Genomic DNA, 20,410 nt, shown 5'->3' with positions numbered 1-20,410 from the left:
GTATTATGAATAAGACATTCAAAGCGCAGGAATGAAAACTGCGGAGAGCACTCGGAACTGGGCGTTACACGAAAAGTGACGTCAGGGGCCATGTTTCCGACACAATAGCAAAAAAAAAACAAAAACAAAAAAAAACTCGAACAATATCTCGAAAAAGTAAGATCGGAACTCAATCGCATATATCCTGAATTTTGTACAGTATAAATTTCAGGACGAAATTCGGCAAAAACTTTTTGTGTGCATTCTACCTTAACCTTACATTTTGACGTCATAACAAGCTGACGTCGTACACAACTACTGGAAAAAGACCAACTGCTATAAATGTTTGATTTTTTTTTTCAAATAGTCTTTGAGTCGTTGGATTCAATAAAACAATCGTTGCTTTTTATAGGTATCGCACAGTATTATGGCGTTTTGAAATGTAAACAAAAAGAATAAGTCCATTCACAACACTTATTCCTCCTTAGGCCGAATGGTTACGCACTCCGTTTCGTACATTCTCGTCTGGAGTTCGATTCCCAGACCCATGTGTTTTTGTTGTTTTTTTTTGTTTTTTTTTAATTTATCTTTATAACACTGTATTTTTTCTTATTTATCCGTTAGCTTTAACAAAGACAAATCAAGTTAGTTAATCAAGTTCCTTTTTTTTTCATTAACTGACATATACGCCACTATTAACACGCAATCATGTTTAAATACACTCCGCCGTAAACATAATGCAATGCGTTTGAAGCTCTCATGTGACATTTTAAAGCACAGCGGGTTAGTTCTATAAATTTTATGACAATCTTATACTCCACTTTAAATATCATTGCCCTGCAATAACTTCAGTTCTGATTTATGTAACAAAGAAACTTCTTGGACGGATGGAAGATTCGAACCTCCAATAGTATCACTACAAAATGAGGGCTTTTCTATCCACTCATCCCCAGCGCTACATGATGCTAAAATTAGAAACGCCATAAAACTGTGCGGTATAGTTCGGTCTATTAAAATTAGGATTTTTATCGACCTAACAAGAGTGATATCACCCACGGGTTATGATCTTGGTTGATATCAATTAAAAGCTAATTGTTTAACATTGAAAATATGTAAACATGACCGCGTCGGGAATCGAACCCCGGACCGCCGCGGCAATAAAGACATTTTCCCGTCGTCGTAACCAATAGCGCTATAGCTGAAGTAATGAATAATGACCTCAAAATATAGATATTTATAATCGAGACAGTTTACCTGGAGTAAAAGCGTGACAAACGCTTTTCAATTTTCATCGTAAAAAGTAGTAAAGACAGCAAATTCTCAAGTGTTTCCGTAACAGAAAGTTTGTCAGTAATTAAGTTTTAAAGCCTTCTTAAGAAATATAGCATTTATTTCAAGATATCTAATTTTTTTGTGTGTGTTGTCGAACGATCTGGAGGCATGCTGCTTTAAAAATAGAAAATACATTTTCACTTTGTGTTGGTTATAGTTACATATAGTGTTGCTCTACATGAACTGGTTACCATTATTTAATGGTACACTCGAACGTCAAGATAATGTCACCGAAAATACACCATACTAATATCGCCAATACCTATGAAAAGATATTCAGATCATAAGATGTTCAAGTGCCTACTCTCTATCATAAGGACGCTGGGAATTACGTTTTGCATGAGCTGATCAGAAATAAACAGATAAAAGTCTTGTGGTAAACCAGACAGCATCTCAAAATGCACGTCATTATCAGATGCTATCTGCGCATGTGTTTGTTTAAGAATTTTAATTTAGTTTTCTTGTGAACTGTTAAACATACGAAATACATTATTTTCCGAAAAGGTTATTTTTTTCGTACCACTTGCCGAAGGATTAGTGTTAAGCTAATATTTTTCTTATAACCGGATAATATAATTATAATTTTCATGTCATAAGGATATATAGAAGCGTTACTAAAAATTACTGAAAATTCAACGAAGCAATGGGATGCACAGGGAGTACTGCTAGGGGTGGCGCTCGACGAACCATCGACAGGAACACTTATTACAGCAGACATCCTGGTTTACACAATAACCCGACTGGTGGAATTGAATCTGAGATCACACATAGAACAAGAGCATGTAAGCATTATGATTTTATAAAAGTAATAACATTGTACAGACTTTTTTTATCTTTATATAGACCCATAAATTATTTTTCTGTTTCAATTCCAAACTGTAGTTTGTAAAAACTAAACAATTCACTTAAGGAATATTTCGCTATCTTGTGCATTATTCAATGATATAGCGTTTGTTTAATATCGAGATATAATCCTGATACTTGTTGACGTCTTTTATAGTTTGAACAATGGAATGGGAACAATCATTGAGGTGAGATGTTCCTGCAATACCTAACAAATTCAGTTAAAGCTGATGAGTCCAGTATATTTTACCCCGACTGCCTAGCCTTAATGATTCATGTAAATAATTTATGTACTGAGCTCAACAACTTTAGGGATCAGGCAAAGCAATAAATGTTTTAAATTAATAGCATTTAATTAAGTAATGATGTTCACTTTAACGTCTTGTAGGCTGGAAGTACTATACTTTTTGCTGTTGTTGGCGTATAATGAATGAAGCTAGGATCCATTGATCACTACAATAAACGTAACGCAAACAGAAAGTTATTAATTGTCTGAATCATTCAGACAGTGATATTCAGACATATCCAGTAACTTTCATGAAAATTACATTATCACAAATATGAAACAGAATTGATATGAAAGCTGATGACTGTATGCAATTTGTGCAACGTTTCTTGTCTTGCAAATTGGATCAGATTAGAATCGAGAGGAAATGCATACTGCGTCGGTTAGTGTGTAGTTTGCTTTGATAATATACTTCTTTACATTCATTATGCCTCTTGCTATTTCCTTTCATATAGTCTAGATATATTTTTCATAAAATATTTAAGTTAAAGAAGGGCACTGCATATCTTTAACACATACATGTTGAACCTCTTTATTTCATTGCAACATTCTTAGAAAATGTTATAAATATTCAACGCCAAATTTTGTAACTGCTGTTTTTGAATAAATGAACGTGGAACCATTTCTTCGAATCATGTTGGTACATAACTTATAGTGGGTCTCTATGGCGGAGTGGTTTAGGACTCTGACTTCAAATAACTTTCCCATCACCAATGTAGGTTCGAGCCTCACTCGATGCGTTGAATTCTTCATGTGAAGAAGTTATCAAGCTTGGTGGTTCTACCCAGGAGTCCGCTCGTGATGAAATAATGCATGGAGGGGCACCCGGGGTCTTCCTCCACCATCGAAAGCTGTTAACAAAATTTATAATGAAAAGTGTTAGTTTGTGTTTGTGAAAGTTAGCGTTAGCCAAATTTCCATCAACACACTTAAACACATTAAATAATAATACTGTACCTTTTGAAAGTATTGCATGCTCAATAAGTTACCTTATTATTGTTAATACAGATAAATATTCGTTTCTTTGCTGTGCTTGCTGACATAAGTTATATAAATGCTTATGACAAGAGAAACATAAATCAACAATATTTTTTTAGTCTGATTCAGGTTTTACCTGCAGCAAGCTGTTTAACTTGGCATCCTAGCTCATCTATAGAACGTTGTTTTGCAATTTTATTTGTAGAGATTCAAGGATATTTATTGATATCAACAACTAGTGTTTGAAAAAGAACTATTGCTTAGCAAAGCAAAAACATATAGGACAACTGTATCTTGTCTTATCTTGTCTTTAAATCAGGAAGCCATATGTGGTTCTGGGACGATCTGTGTATGAAAAGAATCGGAACCACTGCCTCACCCTTGCATGATCGTAAGAGGCGACTAATAGGGTCTGAACACTTGGTTTTGCTGTAACTCTGTGATTCCAATAGGTTTGCAAATTTTGATTCCATACCTCATGTTTTTATTCCGATGTAATGAGATGTGGAACCAAAATTTGTAGTCCTGTTTGGCCCCATATAACCTATACTGTGCTGGTGCGCCGTAAAACCCAAATAAATAAATAAATTAAATCAGGAAAATAATGAAGTCGAACTTTTAAATTGTATTCGTATACCTTTTACCTTGAAGTTTAGATTTATGTGCTGTATTCATACAAGTTTTTTGAATGCGTATACTTTAGAAGTTCTTTTGACAAACCTACATCTTTATCTATTCCGACGGAGAACACATTATATTGTGGTTGGTGTTTGCCTATGTAAATCATACATATTTTTATTCTTTTTTTTTTTGTTAGGACACGGGTACATCATTGCAGTTGAAACATTTTATTTTGTTTTGTTAAATGATTATATACTTTTTGCGCCATCATATTACAGTTAGTGCAATCGGATTTGGAAACTTTTTCAATAACAATTCATTAGTGTTAGTCCCTCGAATAGTTTTCTTAAACGTGGGACATTGTCTAACTGAATATTTGTACACGCCTATGAAATACATTTAATGTCTTAGAATATATTTCAAACCCATAAACTTGAGAGTCAAATAGAAATATTTCCAAGTGGTCATCCCGTTTTAGTTGATCATATGGGAACATGCTTTTAATAATCATTGCCTGAGAGCTGATCCCATTGATGTCCTTCTGCATAATTTCTCATATGATGTTTTCATAAACTAAAATTTGGTGACGTTTCATTATCTTGCAGGCCTCTACGTCAGGTTTGAACCAGACCATGAAAAGTTTTGGTTTTATATGAAAAGAAAATGGGCGGAAGCAGCTGCAAAAAGAACAATATATTTGCCCATGCAAATACAAAATGCAGTCAGCTCGTATTAAATACAAACGAAGTAGATAAAATATATTTGTTTTCAAATATTAACAATAACACTTTCTGTAAGAATTGTACAAATTTCATATAAATATTTATCAAAAAGTCAACATAGCAAATAATTATGTGGTTTCAAGATGATATTATTTGTTGACATAGATCCTGCCAAGCTGGTTTCATATGATACGAAGGTTACTTAATACTGACAAATGCTCAATATTGCAAAACACTTGCGTTCATGCATTCTGCATATAATTAGATATTACAAAGGGTGACAGTCATTAAGAACAGCTGTTCTATATGTCTTCTTTGTTTTTGTTTTCCAGTACCTGCCGACGACAAAGATTTAATCCAGGTGTCTAAAGTTGATCTGAACGTTCGTAATAATGCAAAAGCTCATCATACGGATGAATTTGACATCACTGACGCTTTAGTGTTTGACAAAAGGGAAGAACTAGTCATTCGCAGGGGACAAGAGTTCATCATAAATGTCGAGTTCAACAGACCTTATGATTCGGAAAAAGACGACTTAAGAATCGTGTTTCAGTTCGGTAAGACTATAATTTTTCGTATAACTTGAATTTCTTTAACAACAGGGTTCATCTTTCATGTCCTTATCATTGAGAGAGGAATGATCATTTTATACTGGCCATATTTAGGATGATCTCAATGATACTTCGTTTATCTTTAGTACACCACTACCTTGAAAACAAACAGACAAAATTTATAATTTTGTACAAAGCTACACCAGAGATCATATTTGGAACATTTCGATATAGTGTAGTTGTCATTGATTTTGTTTTATAAATAAGATCACGAGTGACATGGTACTATACCAAACGCACATAAACGGCCTTATATGAAGTATATTTAGAATATAAATGCGACACGATTTCTTAAATTTGTTTTCCATAATTGTTATTTTTCTGTGTGATTTGGGATTTGTTTGTCATTTTAAACTAACTTACTTCTAATAACTATTGTGAAACACTTGCAAAGCGAACAGCAACGTCCATATAGTGTAGAAATGGATGCGAGTAGGCAAAGTGTGAATGCTAACCCTGTTTGAAACCAGGTACGAAAATTTTATCGTTATAACGATAATCTATTTTGAGAGATAATTAACTACCCATGCAATGGTGGAAATGATCTAAATTTCAAGGTCTAAATCATGTGTTAACATCAATGAGGCAAAACAAGACGAAAGTATTTGCTTATGTAAGCGTCTAAGTGATAAATATCAAACCTGCGCATGATCATCATAATTTTGAAGGATGATACCTGTTGAATTATTTCTTGTTGCAGGATTTGCAAAACTTTAGTAAAGAAAGAAGTCCAAAGTAAATATATATCCTACTTTTTCCCATTTTAAGCGCAATTCCGTGTAGAACGGGTGCATTACGTCGTGTCATTATTACGATGCTCTAACTCCATTTTTATGAAAGTTGAGTATATATACCGTTGGATTCGGGATTTCAAGTCCTATCTCCAGCTCTATTCCATTCATTGACCTGACATTTCTACTTGGCATAATAGAATGGAATTCCTTCTTTGCTTTCTAAAATTGAAGTTGAACTTAGTATTACAATGTCTTATGTCCATTATTGCATAGACATAGACCAATGTATTTCTAAGAAATGTTAAATTATAGCGGAGACAGAGCAGAAATATTGCATTTCAGTGGAGATAAAGTGACAATCTTTTACAATATTCTTAAAAAATACTGTAACATTATCCACTTAGTTTTCTCTCTTACACAGTGCTAAGTCCTGTTGCATCATAATACTGAACAAACATAGCTATCATTTGTCATCTTAAAATGTCCTATATTCAAAAGCAATGTAACACTGAAAGTTTGAAATGCTGGAATTTGGAAAAAGTTCTATCTCCAAATGAAAAGTCTAATTTTCCAATAAATCGAGATACCGGTAGATATCATGAAAATGGGGCACCTGAAGTTGTTACCAAAGCAATGTCCAGCCAAAAATTCTAGATATTTTTTTCATTTTTATCACAGAAAATAAGAGACCAAATTTTTAAAATAAATTTCCCACAGATTACCAAAATGGAGTTAGAGCATCGTAAGATGGTTTTAAATTTGTGACAAATGGTGATAAAATCCATAGGAAGATCACAAGTACCCTGCGGCAGGATATATAGCCGCCGCTTTGACTAGCCGCCGTGATTTGACCGTTATTTCTCTCATTTGAAATTCTTTACATATAAACTCACCATATAACCCACAACTTTCGATTTAAATGCTTCCTTAAAATATTCAGAATTTGACGATGATATTAAAAAAAAATGACAAGGTGGCTCTCACGCCATTTTTTCAACCTACAGAAGTGGATTGAGCCTGGCTTGGCAGTGGAAACGCCTGCGCACGCTGGGAATCTCGCTCTGTTTACATATCCTTGCGGATTTCGTCGTTTTCATTGCCAAGCCGGGTTCAACCCACTTCCGTTTGTTGAAAAGATGGCGTGAGAGCTACCCTGTCATTTTGTTTTGATATCATCGGCAAAATTTGAATACTTTCAAGAAGTATCTAAATCGAAAGCTGTGGGTTACTTGGTGACTATAAATGTAAGAAAGAATTTCAAATAGGGAAAATAACGGTCAAATCATGGCGGGCAGTCAACACGGTGGCGCTTTATGTCCAGCCGCAGAGTACCTATGAGAAAAATCATTTGGAAGCCTAGAATGCATCGAAGCAAAGTAATAGCAGATTCGATTAGACTGAGGCTGTTCGTTTAATAAAAAAATGTTCAACATCCTTCACACCCGGGCCCCCTAGCATCGGTTTAAGGGGAATGTTACTATACACAGATATTTTACCGATTCCATGATCCCAAAGGACGAGTAAATATAACAACACTGAGTCCAAGTATGTGGAGAATGTTAACGGCTGCAACATGATTTTTAAGAATGCTGTCGTGATAGGTTATCAATTCTCTATGTTTGACAAAAACGGATGTTACAAATAGAAATAAAAAATACTAACTGTATGTTATTCCTTCTCGTTCGTCGCAACGATCTTTTTTTCCACAACAGATAATTATACTAATGTTTTAATTTAAGAAATAATTTATAGCAAAACCGTGTTTTATCATTATTTATACACAATGGGCGGTTACGCCCTCATGAAATTATTAAGCTCGACGTATTAAAACCGGAGTGTATAAATAGTGTTCAAACACGGATTTGCTATGAATTGTTTCGATTCTAATATGTCTTTTATTGTAAAATTTTTATCAAATATCATAGAACTGTTTCTTCTCGCATATATGAGGCCAAATGGTATAGGTCGTCACGCTCCTTTGTTTAAACACGCCTGGACTGGAAATGGTAATACGTCTTGCGGAATAGTTCAGGTAGAGAATTATTCCGTACAGAGAATAAACATAATCAAGACAGTTGTGCTATGTGACATTTCGTATTAAACATGATTTTAAGTAAAACATGTGATGAATTTTGAAAGCGCTTCATGACTCTAAATATCACGTCGATCTGACGTCAACATAATACCGTTGTGATGATTTAAGCATTGCTAGTCATATCAGAATTTACTATAATCTAAGCTTGAACATTCACTTGTTTTCATCTCTCTAACTTTCTTCCTATGGGTACGAGGTGTGCCTTGTAAAATGGCGTTGTCCTGACTCTTAATGGGTTTGATCCAACCACTTCCTTGTTGCGTTAATGACACTTTAATCATTAATTAAGCTTATTACTCAACTTGTGTTGGTCATTATTTGCTACAGTACACTGTAATTACATTTTCATACTATACATACTTAGATAGAGTCCCGTTTGTATTTGCCATTAAAACAAAAATGTAGAATATTTACGTTGGTATTCGATGCACGCTCGTCTTCAATTTACTGAAGTGTTTCTAAATTAGTTTATTTACTTAAAATAAACTACTTGTTGTCTCACATAAAATCATCGTTTGTTCTTGTAGAAATGGTAACTGACTTGAATATATCAAAGACAGTCGCTCTTTTGATGATTTTATCATAGGCCTTCTACCTTACTTGGAAGTTGGCACAAATATATTAATTGTTTGTTGTTGTTGTTTTAGAGGTTGTATGTCATATCGACACATTTTAAGTCATGTGACGGCTTTTCGGCATTTTCTGTTAGAGTAAACCCCCGAATACCCGCCCCAACACCTGGGCATTCTGTTAGGCACAGAGCACTTGAGTAGAAACATCTAGTTGATGACCTACATTCCCAAACCAGCTGGATGGTTTCTTCTAACTCCATCTAGGAAATCATTTTTCAGAGAAAAATTGTTTCTTTGTTTTAATTTGTTCAGTTAACGGCGACATTTTCAAACTTCACAATGTACTTGTGCCTGAAACCTGGTTTTATTATTATAATGGGTCCTCTACATCTGGAGATCATTTTGTTGTTTGCAATGCCCAGGAATGACAAAATATGGTCTATCAAACTTTTGAAGTACATAAAGCGTTATTATAATGAATTAAACTATTTTTCAGCAGACTGCAAATACTGTTTGCCATACATAATCATTGAATTAGTGTCACATACTGGTAAATTAAAGGACAACTAACCATGTTAAAAATTGAAAACATAAATATCGATCAGTAATAAAACATTCAGTGTTCACATTAATTTTATAATTCGAAGTCTTCTCTTTCAATTGCAGCTGTTTCTCTAGACCAAAATCGTTTCGAATCCTACTCTTGATAGCCTGTAACGGCAACGGCTTGAAACAGAATTCATTTAACTGTAAAGTCATCGACAGACAAACTTTAAAAGGTGTACTAGACTTACTGCAAATTTACAATTAAGAAGTTTAATATGTGTACGTCAAAAGTAAACACAGTATAAACTGTGGAACTTTTGGAAAAAAATTACTGCTGATGCAAGACATTTGATTATGAATGTAGTTCTACAAACTCAATTATTTTATATATTTAGTAAAGTTTAATAAATCTGATGATTTTCTACATTTTAGTGTCACATACTGGTGTTCTATAAACTCAATTATTTTATATATTTAGTAAAGTTTAATAAACCTGATGAGGATTTTCTACATTTTAAGTAAATACCTAAGGATAAAATATTTCTAAATTAGTGAAATATGGACATCAGGTACCTTTAAGCTCAGGAAAACAGTTATCTTAAATTCTCTAAACATGTATGTACACACATACCTCAAATATCTGCACGTGTGTAATTTTTCAAAGACTTGATTTTTTTCTAGATTATAGTTTAGAAATGAAATTAAACCAACTCATTTAGCGTGTTTTCAATTTTGACAGAAACTTTAATTAGTTTTTCATCTCCCAGACAATTTTCCTATGATAAAGATAACGTTTTGAAATCAATTTGTAAGATGCATACATTTTCTGCCTGCCGGAGTAGTAAGATAAGAACAAAGTGGTTGAATATTCCAGATTTGTCAGTATCATCTCTGTTAAATTTTAAGTCTGGTAAATTCGGAGTTATCAATGAAACAATGAACTACACAGTAGACTAGCTTTCGTAAATATTCCTTATAAAGAAATCGTCTTCATTAACAGTAGATGGAACACTTCCATGATCTGAAAACATAGGACTGCACCAGCCCCTAGGTGAAACTGAAACAGTTTAGGCTAAAACGTTCACTTCAAAGTGTTTGCAATATTTTCAATTCAACCATTCATCAAGGGAGCCAGTCTAATGATAATGCCATGAGCAAAGGACATTTTCAATTCAGGTTTGTTCAAGGTACGCTAAAATTGAGTTTTTACTTGTAAGTGGCAGTTCTTACAGATAATGAGATAATTTGATTTTTTATCTGAAAAATGCTTGAACGAGCTAGACTGCGTTCATCAACTTGATAGCTAGAAAGCAGCATTCGTTTACATTGCTTCGTCTGGTATATGTCCATAAGTCATAATTCTCATGAAAAAACAAAAGGAAATGGCATTAAAAAGTGTACTTCTTCTCATTTAAAAAAAAAAAAAAAATATGTTAGGTTGTTGCGAGTGACTGTATCCTTTTTGATAAATGCTTTTTTTCACAAACTGTTTCCCAATAAAAACACTTTTAGATAAATTAAAGTCGTAACTTAGGTGGATAGATGCATGGGAAGATCATAACCTTTTTTAATTTAACAGATGATGACTACTTGTCACCACTTCTTCCTTATATAAAAAAACATTTCATATTAAGGTAGATATCCAGATTATGGGACATTATTTACCAAGTTCATGAATTAAAGCAATACATGCACGTTTCATGTGCATGTGTCGTACAGTCTGTTCTTATATTAAAACGAAGGTGTCAGTGACCATTTAGTATGATTGAGCCGCGCGATAAGACCAACATACATGTAGTGCGTTTGCGACCAGCATGGATCCAGACCAGCCTGCGCGTCAGGATACATACTTTTCGCTTTCAAAGCCTATTGGAATTAGAGAAACTGTTAGCGAACAGCATGGCTCCTGAGCAGACTGCGGATCATATCTTTTTAATGTTTATGTATGACCGAACCTGAGGATTAACTTTTGAAGTCTACGCCGATATCTTGGCAATATCTTTCATACTGATAATAATACATTTTAGAGAAATTCCAACACATTTAGAAATACATGTTGTTAATAGCATATCTTACCAAAAGCAAACTTGTCATGTCTTTGAAATAAATGCAGTTATGAATTGATGTTTATTATACATCTGTCAAAATTCATTTTCTGCACACATGTATACAAAAGAACTACATCTTTCATAGGTGCACGGTAAATTACTCTTTCGCAACTTCCGAGCTAGTACTTTCTGTGAGGAAAAAAAGAAACGCCAACAAAGGAGAATGCCGTCATGGCGTTTTTGTAAACAATGTATCAAAAATCAAAAAAAAATCTGGGAAGTTGGCAAATTAACTCTTGAAATTAAGTGGTCGATGCGGTCTTTACTGTAATCTACATGTGATCTACATGTGAAATGGTTCATTTCGTCATCAAAGTACTTCTTTGTCACATGTTTGCATTTTAACTGGTTTGAAAAGAAAATACGGGTTAATGCCCAATGTATTGTATACCTTACAATTATTTCACGCCATACGGTTTGCTTCAGGATATCAGTTAAAATGCAAGCATATGACAACGAACTATTCCTATGAACTGCACTACAGTCCAGATAAAGTCACAAGCATGAGCTTTTAAGGGATGCCCATAGTAATTTTGTCCGTCTTAACACAGTGTCTGATCAGTCTTCACACTTTTTATGCTCTTTCATACTTTGAGCACCCTGATCTCTTCCAATAGTTTACTTTAGCTTCATTTAGTATTTACTTAAGATCTAAGCGTTGGGTTGAATTCTGTTTAATTACATGACATGGTTTTAAAAGTCAGATGATGGTGGCACGTTTTACAAGTAGGGCCTCTTCGTAAGTTAAGGTGCATCAAATATTCGCATAAATGACTGCTCCATATGAATAAAAGTTAAAAAGCAGGAACTAGAAACAATTGTTGAACAGAAGTAAATTATTGAAATGTATGACCTAGCTTTCAGGTAAACGGAAGCGTTGGTTTGGTTTTTACTTTACACATATACTCTTAAACTGTAAATCAATAGTCAGTAAACAAAATGCGATAAAATTTGATGTTTTCCTTAAAGGCGTTAACAAATTAGGCTGTAGTAAACAAACTTAATGGCTAGAAAGCAGTATTCTACTTTACTTCTGGTACGTTCCACGTCTGTTTCTTATGAAAAACGAAAGGAAATGTCATACGAAGTGTGCTTCTTTTCAAATCTGGAAAAGCATTTCCTTTATTCACAAGTTTCCTGTTTCGTATTAACTTTTTCAAAGAATTTATTCGAATAAACACTTTTTTTTCTAAATACCAGTCGTAACTTAAACAGACAGTTGCCAGCATGGAAGATCACTTCAATTACCTTTATCAGTTTAACAGATTATTTTTAAGTTTTTTCTCCTTTTTTTTTTTGATTAAGCGTCTATATGTATACATGTTTCCATTCAACTGGCGTTGTACAATACGTTTTAAAACCAAAAATATCATTACAATTCATTTTGATAATCACAAAATATAATAAAAGATATCCATCTTACATAAAAAGAGTACATAGATCAAAGTACAAGAACACAACTAGCTGACAAAGTTCCGCAAATTACAATACCTAACTGTTGTGTCCTAAAACAATGCATGGAAATCTCTAAAATGAAATGTTTTGAGATCATTTAAAAACAATACAATTAGGAATTTATACTGCGTAACCTCAAAGGTATATCATCATTTAGTGCTAAAACTTCTGTCATAAAAGGCTTCCTTTATTGAATGGCACACCTCTGTAGTACTCGCTGACCTCAAACCTTGTCTATTGAGAAAATATATGGCAATCGACTGAGCAATTATAAATGAAAGAGAGTAATCTAAATTTGATTCTGGATGTGATAGGTAACCAATGCAGGTCGTAAGGGCTTGCTTACATATGACATGTTTCCTACTGTTTAAACACGTTTGTACACATATTTTGAAAACGTTGCATTTCCTAAAAAACAAAGACAAATATCAAATCCATGTGGTATAGAATTACAATAGTCCAAATGCGACATAACCAATGACAAAACAACTGTTACAGATAATGAAAAAAACACGGTAGTGAATAGGTCTATAGAATAAATACTAACCATATTTCAAACATCTCATAATTTTATCGTCATAACTATATCTATTCTGAAATACAATTAACTACCCATGCAATAGCGGAAATAATCTAAATTTTAGAGTCTAAATTATGTGGCAAAACCAGACGAAAACATCTGCTTATGTAAGCGTCTATGTTATAAAGATATCCTGTGAAAGTAATTATTCACATAATCATCATAATCAGGAAGGATGATACCTGTTAATTTTTTTCTTGTTGCAGTATTTACAAAACTTTAGTATAGAAAGAAGTCCAAAGTAAATAAAACATATCTTATTTTTTCCCATTTTTTGCGCAGTTCCGTGTAAAACGGGTGTTTTAATCACACTTTTTCACTGCTACAATGCATTCTTCATGCAATAAAACCGTTTTCATGTTAAGGCATAAGGTAAGTAATTCGGTCGAAAATGTGCTTCCGTGACTACACAGACCATGATCACAAAAGATGAGAACATATAGGAACACTGAGTCAGAAGTACGTGGCGAAGTTTAGGCTGCCTCATGGTTCTTCAAGACTGCTATTGTGACATGTAATAAGTTCTCTATGTTTGACAAACACTGGTGGTACACAAAGAAATAAAAATACCGTCTGTATATTAATCTTTCTCTTTCGGTACAACGGTATCTTCCTCCAAAACATAAATACATAAATACTAATATTTTCGTTTGACTATAATCTAAGCTTGAACATTCAATAGTTTTCATCACTTCCTAGGGATATGAGGTGTGCATTGTAAAGTGCCGCTGTCCTGACTTAATGGGTTCAATCCTACCATTTCCTTGTAAAGTTACTGACACTTCAACCACTAAACATGCATTTTGTACAAAGCTTTTTACTCAACATGTGTTGGTCTGATTTGATACGGTACACTATAATTACATTTTGATAAGTAGATTAAGTACTTAGATAGTGTGACGTTTGTATTCGTCATCAAAACAAAAATGTAAAATATTTACGTTGGTATTCGATGCATGCTCGTCTTGAATGAACTGAAGTGTTTCTAAATTAGTGTATTTCCTAATATAAACAATTTGTTTTATCACATAAATATATCGTTTATTCTTAAAGAATTGATGACTGACTTAAGCCACACTTTTATTTTATTCATAGCTTGCTTGGTATAGATGTATGAGTGATTATTGTTTGTTTTGTTAGTCACATCGACATATTTTTAATTGTTCTGGTTATTTTTTGATAGTTTATGGTAGTAAGATCCAGTGTGCCACTGGGATAACAAGGATAAATATCAAACAGGGAATGCCAAGTTTCAAAAACGCAGCCTCCCCAAAACGAAACCCACAGCACGCAGATGGTCATACTTTTAACACACACACACTCACATACAAAGCAAACACACGACGACAAAACAAACTATTAAAGGAACACAGTGGGGCTCCGCCTTGGAACGGTCAGTTGCAAAATCACCACTGGGGAGCTTAAACCGGTTTATGGTGCGCACCAACCTCACTCTTACCCCCACCATGTTCCAAAGTCACGGACAGTGTGAGCAATTGGACAGCAGTATTGACCTTCTTAACACCAGCTTGATAGCTTTCTTAAATCAATACAGACGAACTAGAAACCTTAAGCAAGGTTTCAAATTAATAGCGGCATTACATTACATTCAAACTTAATGCTCATGGTCCATAGCATTAGTATATACTACATCTTGTGGCTGTTTCGATGTTAGCAAAGTCATGTCATATATCGAAATTTTGAAGTAAAAATACAAAAGTACCTAAAGCATTATTTGCAGCAATATGAGAAATATTTGTTTTCAGCAGACTACAAATCGTGTTTGACGTGCATAGCCAATAAATGTCACATAGCGGTAAATTATAGGACAAACAACCGCTCTGAAAGTCTGAATCAGGTATTGAAATTACATCAGTATTATAATTCTGTTCTTTCGGCTACAGCTGTTTTTCTAGGCCAAGGTGGAACAAATTCGAAGACTCATTCTAGTTGTTGTTTAGCTAAATGTATCAAATTTAGTTTCGAAATTCTGCGCTCTTGATTGTCTATAAAGTCAGCATCTTAAAGTAGAATCATTTTAATTTAGCAATTAGAGAAAGACAACCTTTAAGTCCAGAAAGACAGCTACTTCTTACCCTCTTTATATATATATGTACATAGAGCATGTACAAATATCCCTTGAAAATCTGCAGGAGGACAATTCTTCTGCCGAATTGATTTTCTCAAATGGATTATAACCATCAAATATAAGATGTTTTCAATTTTGATAGAAACATAAATTAGTTTTTCATATTTCCCAGACAATTTTCCTATGATTAAGATATCGTTTTGTAATCAATTTGTAAGATGCATAAGTTTTCTGCCAGCCAGTGCGGCAAGATAAGAACAAAGCGGTTGAGCATTCCAGATTTATCTGACTTATCTCTGTTAGATTTTAAGGCCGGTACATGTATATACAGTGTCATCAATGAAACAATGAACTACACAGTAGACAACTATCACATTTCTTATACAGTAGTCATCTTCTCTAACAGTGAATGTAACACATTATTGACTTTTCTTTTCTGAGAACACATAGGAATACCTCAGCCGTCATGTAAGAGGAGGCTTACAATTTGCAGAATTTATTACTCAATCATTCACCAAGGGAGCAAGGGGCTAGAGATAACACCATGTACAAAGGATGTTTTCAATTTAGGTTTTGTTCAAAGCTGAAATAACCATTAAATTGATTGATAAGTAAAATGTATTACAGATTTTAAGTGTGGTTATCAATTTGCAATATTCGCATTTACTCAACAAAATTGCCAATAAATAGCCACTTTAATAATGCGTGGTGTTATAACAAATATTTTTTTCCCAAAAAATTCTTTATGGATCTGATTGTGTTCATCCACTTAGTGGCAAGAAAGCAGCATTCGTTTACCTCGCTTCTTCTGGTATACGTCCGTTAAACATAATTCACATGAAAACTAAAAGAAGTTGAATAATAATATGTACCTTTTTTCAAAACAGAGATATTATTGTCATTGCGAGTGACCGTGTCCGGTTTTATATTTACTTTTTCCCAAATATGCCTCAGTAAAAAGAATTCTAGTAGTATCAGTCGTAACTGAGACAACAGATTCATATAGAGGTGATCACTTAAATTACTTTGATAAATTTAACAGATGGTTTTTAGTTTTTACCACTTCTGCTTTATATCAAATTTTATTTCATATAAAAGTAGATATTATCCAGATGTTGAGACATTATTTTCCAAGTTAATGAATCCATACAAAAGTTGCACGTTTCACTTTGCCTTTGTTGTGGGCGTCAGTGATTACTTTTCTCTTCTTTTTTGTTTATTTATTTACAAACTAGATTGAAGATAAACAACCTACCTCCATGTCGATATCTTGGCAAGATCTTTCATACTGTAACAGCGCATTTATGAAACATCCTACACATTAAGAGATATATGTCGTTAATAGCGAAAAAACGTGTCATGTGTCCGAAGTAAATGCATATATGGATTGATGGTCAAGATTCCCTTTCTGCGCATTTATATCTTAATATCTCGGAAACAACAAAACTACCTCTTTCATTCAGGGGTATACGGTAAATCGGTTTGTCGCAGCTTCCGAACTAGCGCATCCTCGCGACAAAAACGTGAACAAATGTCAAAAAGAGAGCTGCCACTCACAAAAAGTCTATATTTCCACTCTTAAACGGTTTTAGGTACAAATATAAATGATCACTGGTTTGCTTCGAGAAATCAGTTGGATTGCTAACGCGTGGAACTGGAAATGCTTTCATGACGATATGACCCGGATCACCGCTAAATCAGCTTGCTGGTAAAGACCGCCAAGACCATCCACATAATTGAATAAAATATACACTGGCTATCCTTTTCCGATGCAATGTTTGCAAAAAGTCCAAAAATATGATGACAATCTCCTTAGTGGCTTTAAACAACCATCCTTTTTGCAAATATCCTGTTCCATTTTTATGATATATTAGTATTGTTCAATAACGTATATGTCCAGATGTATGAAAAACTAAACATAAGACTTATAAATGCCCTAACAGTAGTATTTGAGATAATAGATATGAAACTGCCTAGGGAGCGGGGGTAGTGAGGGGGGAGGGGGGCAAAAAGTTCGTTTAATTTATTTAAACCATGACGAAAAGCGGCGAAGTTTGACGAAGAGTATCAGACAGTCCCTTTAGTATAATTATCATCTACTCTGTGCACAGTCTGGAGGAAAATGACTAACGCTTTAAATGTACAGAAAAGTAAGGAGCTACGTTCGATTCTGGGAGATAGTACAAAAAGTTCAACATTTCAAAGCTTCAAATTAGAGAAACGATTTTTGTCCCACTGGCATCATTTCCTATAAATCAAACGAAGACTTGCTGTCATTGATCGCGGCCCGATGAGGCCGCGATCATTTTTAATAGGACAAGTATATACGCGCTGGGGAAAATATTTCATGATGGACCTGTGAACTCTTTACTTATGGATGAAACAGGTCTCATAAGCGTAAATACGACTAGCTTCTACTGATTATAAAACATATCGTACGATTTGTTGTGAATTAACTGTTGTTGTACTTTTAGTAGTTCAACCGCCACCCTTGTTTAAGAGCAACATTTAAAAAACACGTTTTTTTTTCATCCTCAAGTAATTATGGGGGCAAGGGACAGTAAATTTGAAAACTCCACAACTCTGCGCTGATACCAGTGCGAAAAAAATCATAAAAAAATCCAATTTCGACAAATTCAAGGCAATTGTTGAGCGAATGTCTCGCATAGACATAGCACTTCATTAGGTGACATTTTCAGTCTGCCGATTCTGTTGCTTCTGTGATAAAAACGAGTAAAACGCAGGTTTCAGGACACTAAATTTTTAGACAAAAATGGCCCAAAATGCACTCCTTGCGCGACCTGAACCGTATTATCTGCAAATGACTGACCTAAAACACATGCATATTTTTAAAGCATGTGACCAGACGAAAATAATGGTGGGAAGAAAAGTATCACATAACCGTTTACTTTTTCCGCAAATTTGAGCTGAAGCTGGATGGATGGAGGACCGTTTCCAATTCGTCTGACTTCCGTTACCTCAGGTAAAGTTTTAGACCCGGCCGTCTACATGGAGCTAGGAAAATCGATACATGCACATATTTATTTTACACAATAATCACTCGTACGCAGGAATCCTTAGTTCTATAAACATCATAAATAACCAGTTGAATATATATGCCTGTAAAGTACATATGTCTATTTTATTTAAAAAACGTACCCGGGCCAAATGCGAAACTGGCCCCTGCCACTTAAGTAAGTAACCTCGCCCAGTTTAATCAATCTAGACGCACAATCTTATTTTATACATAGAGCGCGTACTTCACCCGATTTATATTCGGAACATTTTCACGCGTTTCGGGCTTTATCGTATGTTTAACATGGGATTTTTGAACCGTCAAAAGATGTTGGAAATGTTTGTCTCATTGTCTATTTTTTTAATAAAACTGTTTCTGCTTTCATTGTCTACCACTTTTTTCCACCCTTGCCTGAAAAAAACAGTAATGAGTTTGTACACTGTTCAGACAATTGTGCTCTGTTGAAATTTAACCAAACACAAGTTTACCTGCATAACCAGAAAGCATGATATGTCCCCATGCGCTGATCCAGAAGAGGGTGGGGGGGGGACCGGGGGTCCGGACCCCCTCTGGAAAATCTTTAAAAAAGGAAAGAAGCAAAGACAATGTTTTTCGAAAAAGGCAACATTAGGACTGCATGTAAAGTATATGCGGCTGCTGCTTCATACGACCCCGACATAATTCATATTATTTATCTAAAAGAAACTAAGAATTTTACCTATAAGAAAGCTTGATTTTATCATTTTCCCAAATTTAACAGGTTAGTCCATAAAACTGTCCCAGAATGCAAAAAATGAAGTGCTAAATTTCAAAATTGTCAGGGGGGGGGGGTGGACAGGGGATCGGACCCCCTCTGAGAAAATTGGCTGTGTCAGTGCATGGTCACTATACCTGTCCAGTACTGGACATTATGGTAAACGCTTCTTTCCTGCACAAATGACAATTTCGCAACTTCTGTCCGGTTTCTACAAATTTCTGGCCGCGATAAACCATTTGACTTGTAAGTACACTTGAATGATATTATACTTTGTTATTTGCTATTGTTTGTTTTCGGCTGAGCGCTGTCTTTCAACGGTATTTCAGTTATGTAACGGCGGGCAATTAATTTAACCAGTTTGATGGGTTCTGTACCAGTACTAACCTGTTCTCTGTAAGCAACTGTTAATGTTCTACATATGAATCAGAGGTAGTTGACGAATGAGTTCAGTCACTATGTCTTTTATCAAATCGTCAAATAGAAGAAACGCCTCGCCCGGGGAGCAAGCGCACAACCCTGCGATACGTAGATTTCCGCTCCGCCATTGAGCTTAGCAGGTGGGTTGGCACTTATTTTGAAATTTTGAGCTCGCTCTCAGCCTTGGCTGTATTCGTATTATCTTAAACTATTATTTTAATCAAGAAATGGAACTCACTGACAATGAATTCTAGTCATTTTGTTTTTGTTTCGAGTAATAACAAAAAAGTGTGTTTTAAGTAAAACAGGTCCAAAACGGTTTAAAATGACTTTTATTTAAATGGTAGGATACCTATAATACATGTATTAGCTTACTGTCTCTAAGAACTTGCACGTGTTGTATATATAAGAATATAACTAAAATGAAATTATAACCAATCCAGGAAGGCTAACATTTTAATAGAAACAATAAATAGTTTAAAACTTCTAGTAAAAAGTTCATAGGATCAGAAATATTGTATTGCCATTCAATTAATTCACGAAATAATTTCTGCTAGTACGACAAGATAACAGCAAACTGGTTGAGCATTCTAGTTTTCAGTGGTATATCTGTTGAAATGGAGGTTTGCTATAATATAAACAGCGTTATCATCCGAATTATGAACTGCA

General features: G+C 34.4%; 1 protein-coding gene across 1 annotated transcript in view; it reads left to right on the top strand.

Annotated features, from left to right (window-relative positions):
• The first annotated feature begins 1,627 nt into the window (after positions 1-1,627).
• The window catches only part of LOC123549262 (protein-glutamine gamma-glutamyltransferase K-like), a 48,794-nt gene continuing 30,011 nt past the window's right edge, over positions 1,628-20,410 (top strand). The window contains exons 1-2 of the mRNA XM_045337197.2: positions 1,628-2,093; positions 5,094-5,318. Of these exons, the coding sequence (XP_045193132.2) occupies positions 1,955-2,093; positions 5,094-5,318 (364 nt within the window). The 5' untranslated portion in view covers positions 1,628-1,954. The remainder of the gene's footprint in view (positions 2,094-5,093; positions 5,319-20,410) is intronic.

The sequence above is a fragment of the Mercenaria mercenaria genome, chromosome 6 (assembly GCF_021730395.1).
Source record: "Mercenaria mercenaria strain notata chromosome 6, MADL_Memer_1, whole genome shotgun sequence".
NCBI classification, from domain to species: domain Eukaryota; kingdom Metazoa; phylum Mollusca; class Bivalvia; order Venerida; family Veneridae; genus Mercenaria; species Mercenaria mercenaria.
Note: the sequence above shows the minus strand (reverse complement) of the source record. Positions and strands in the feature narration are given on the sequence as shown.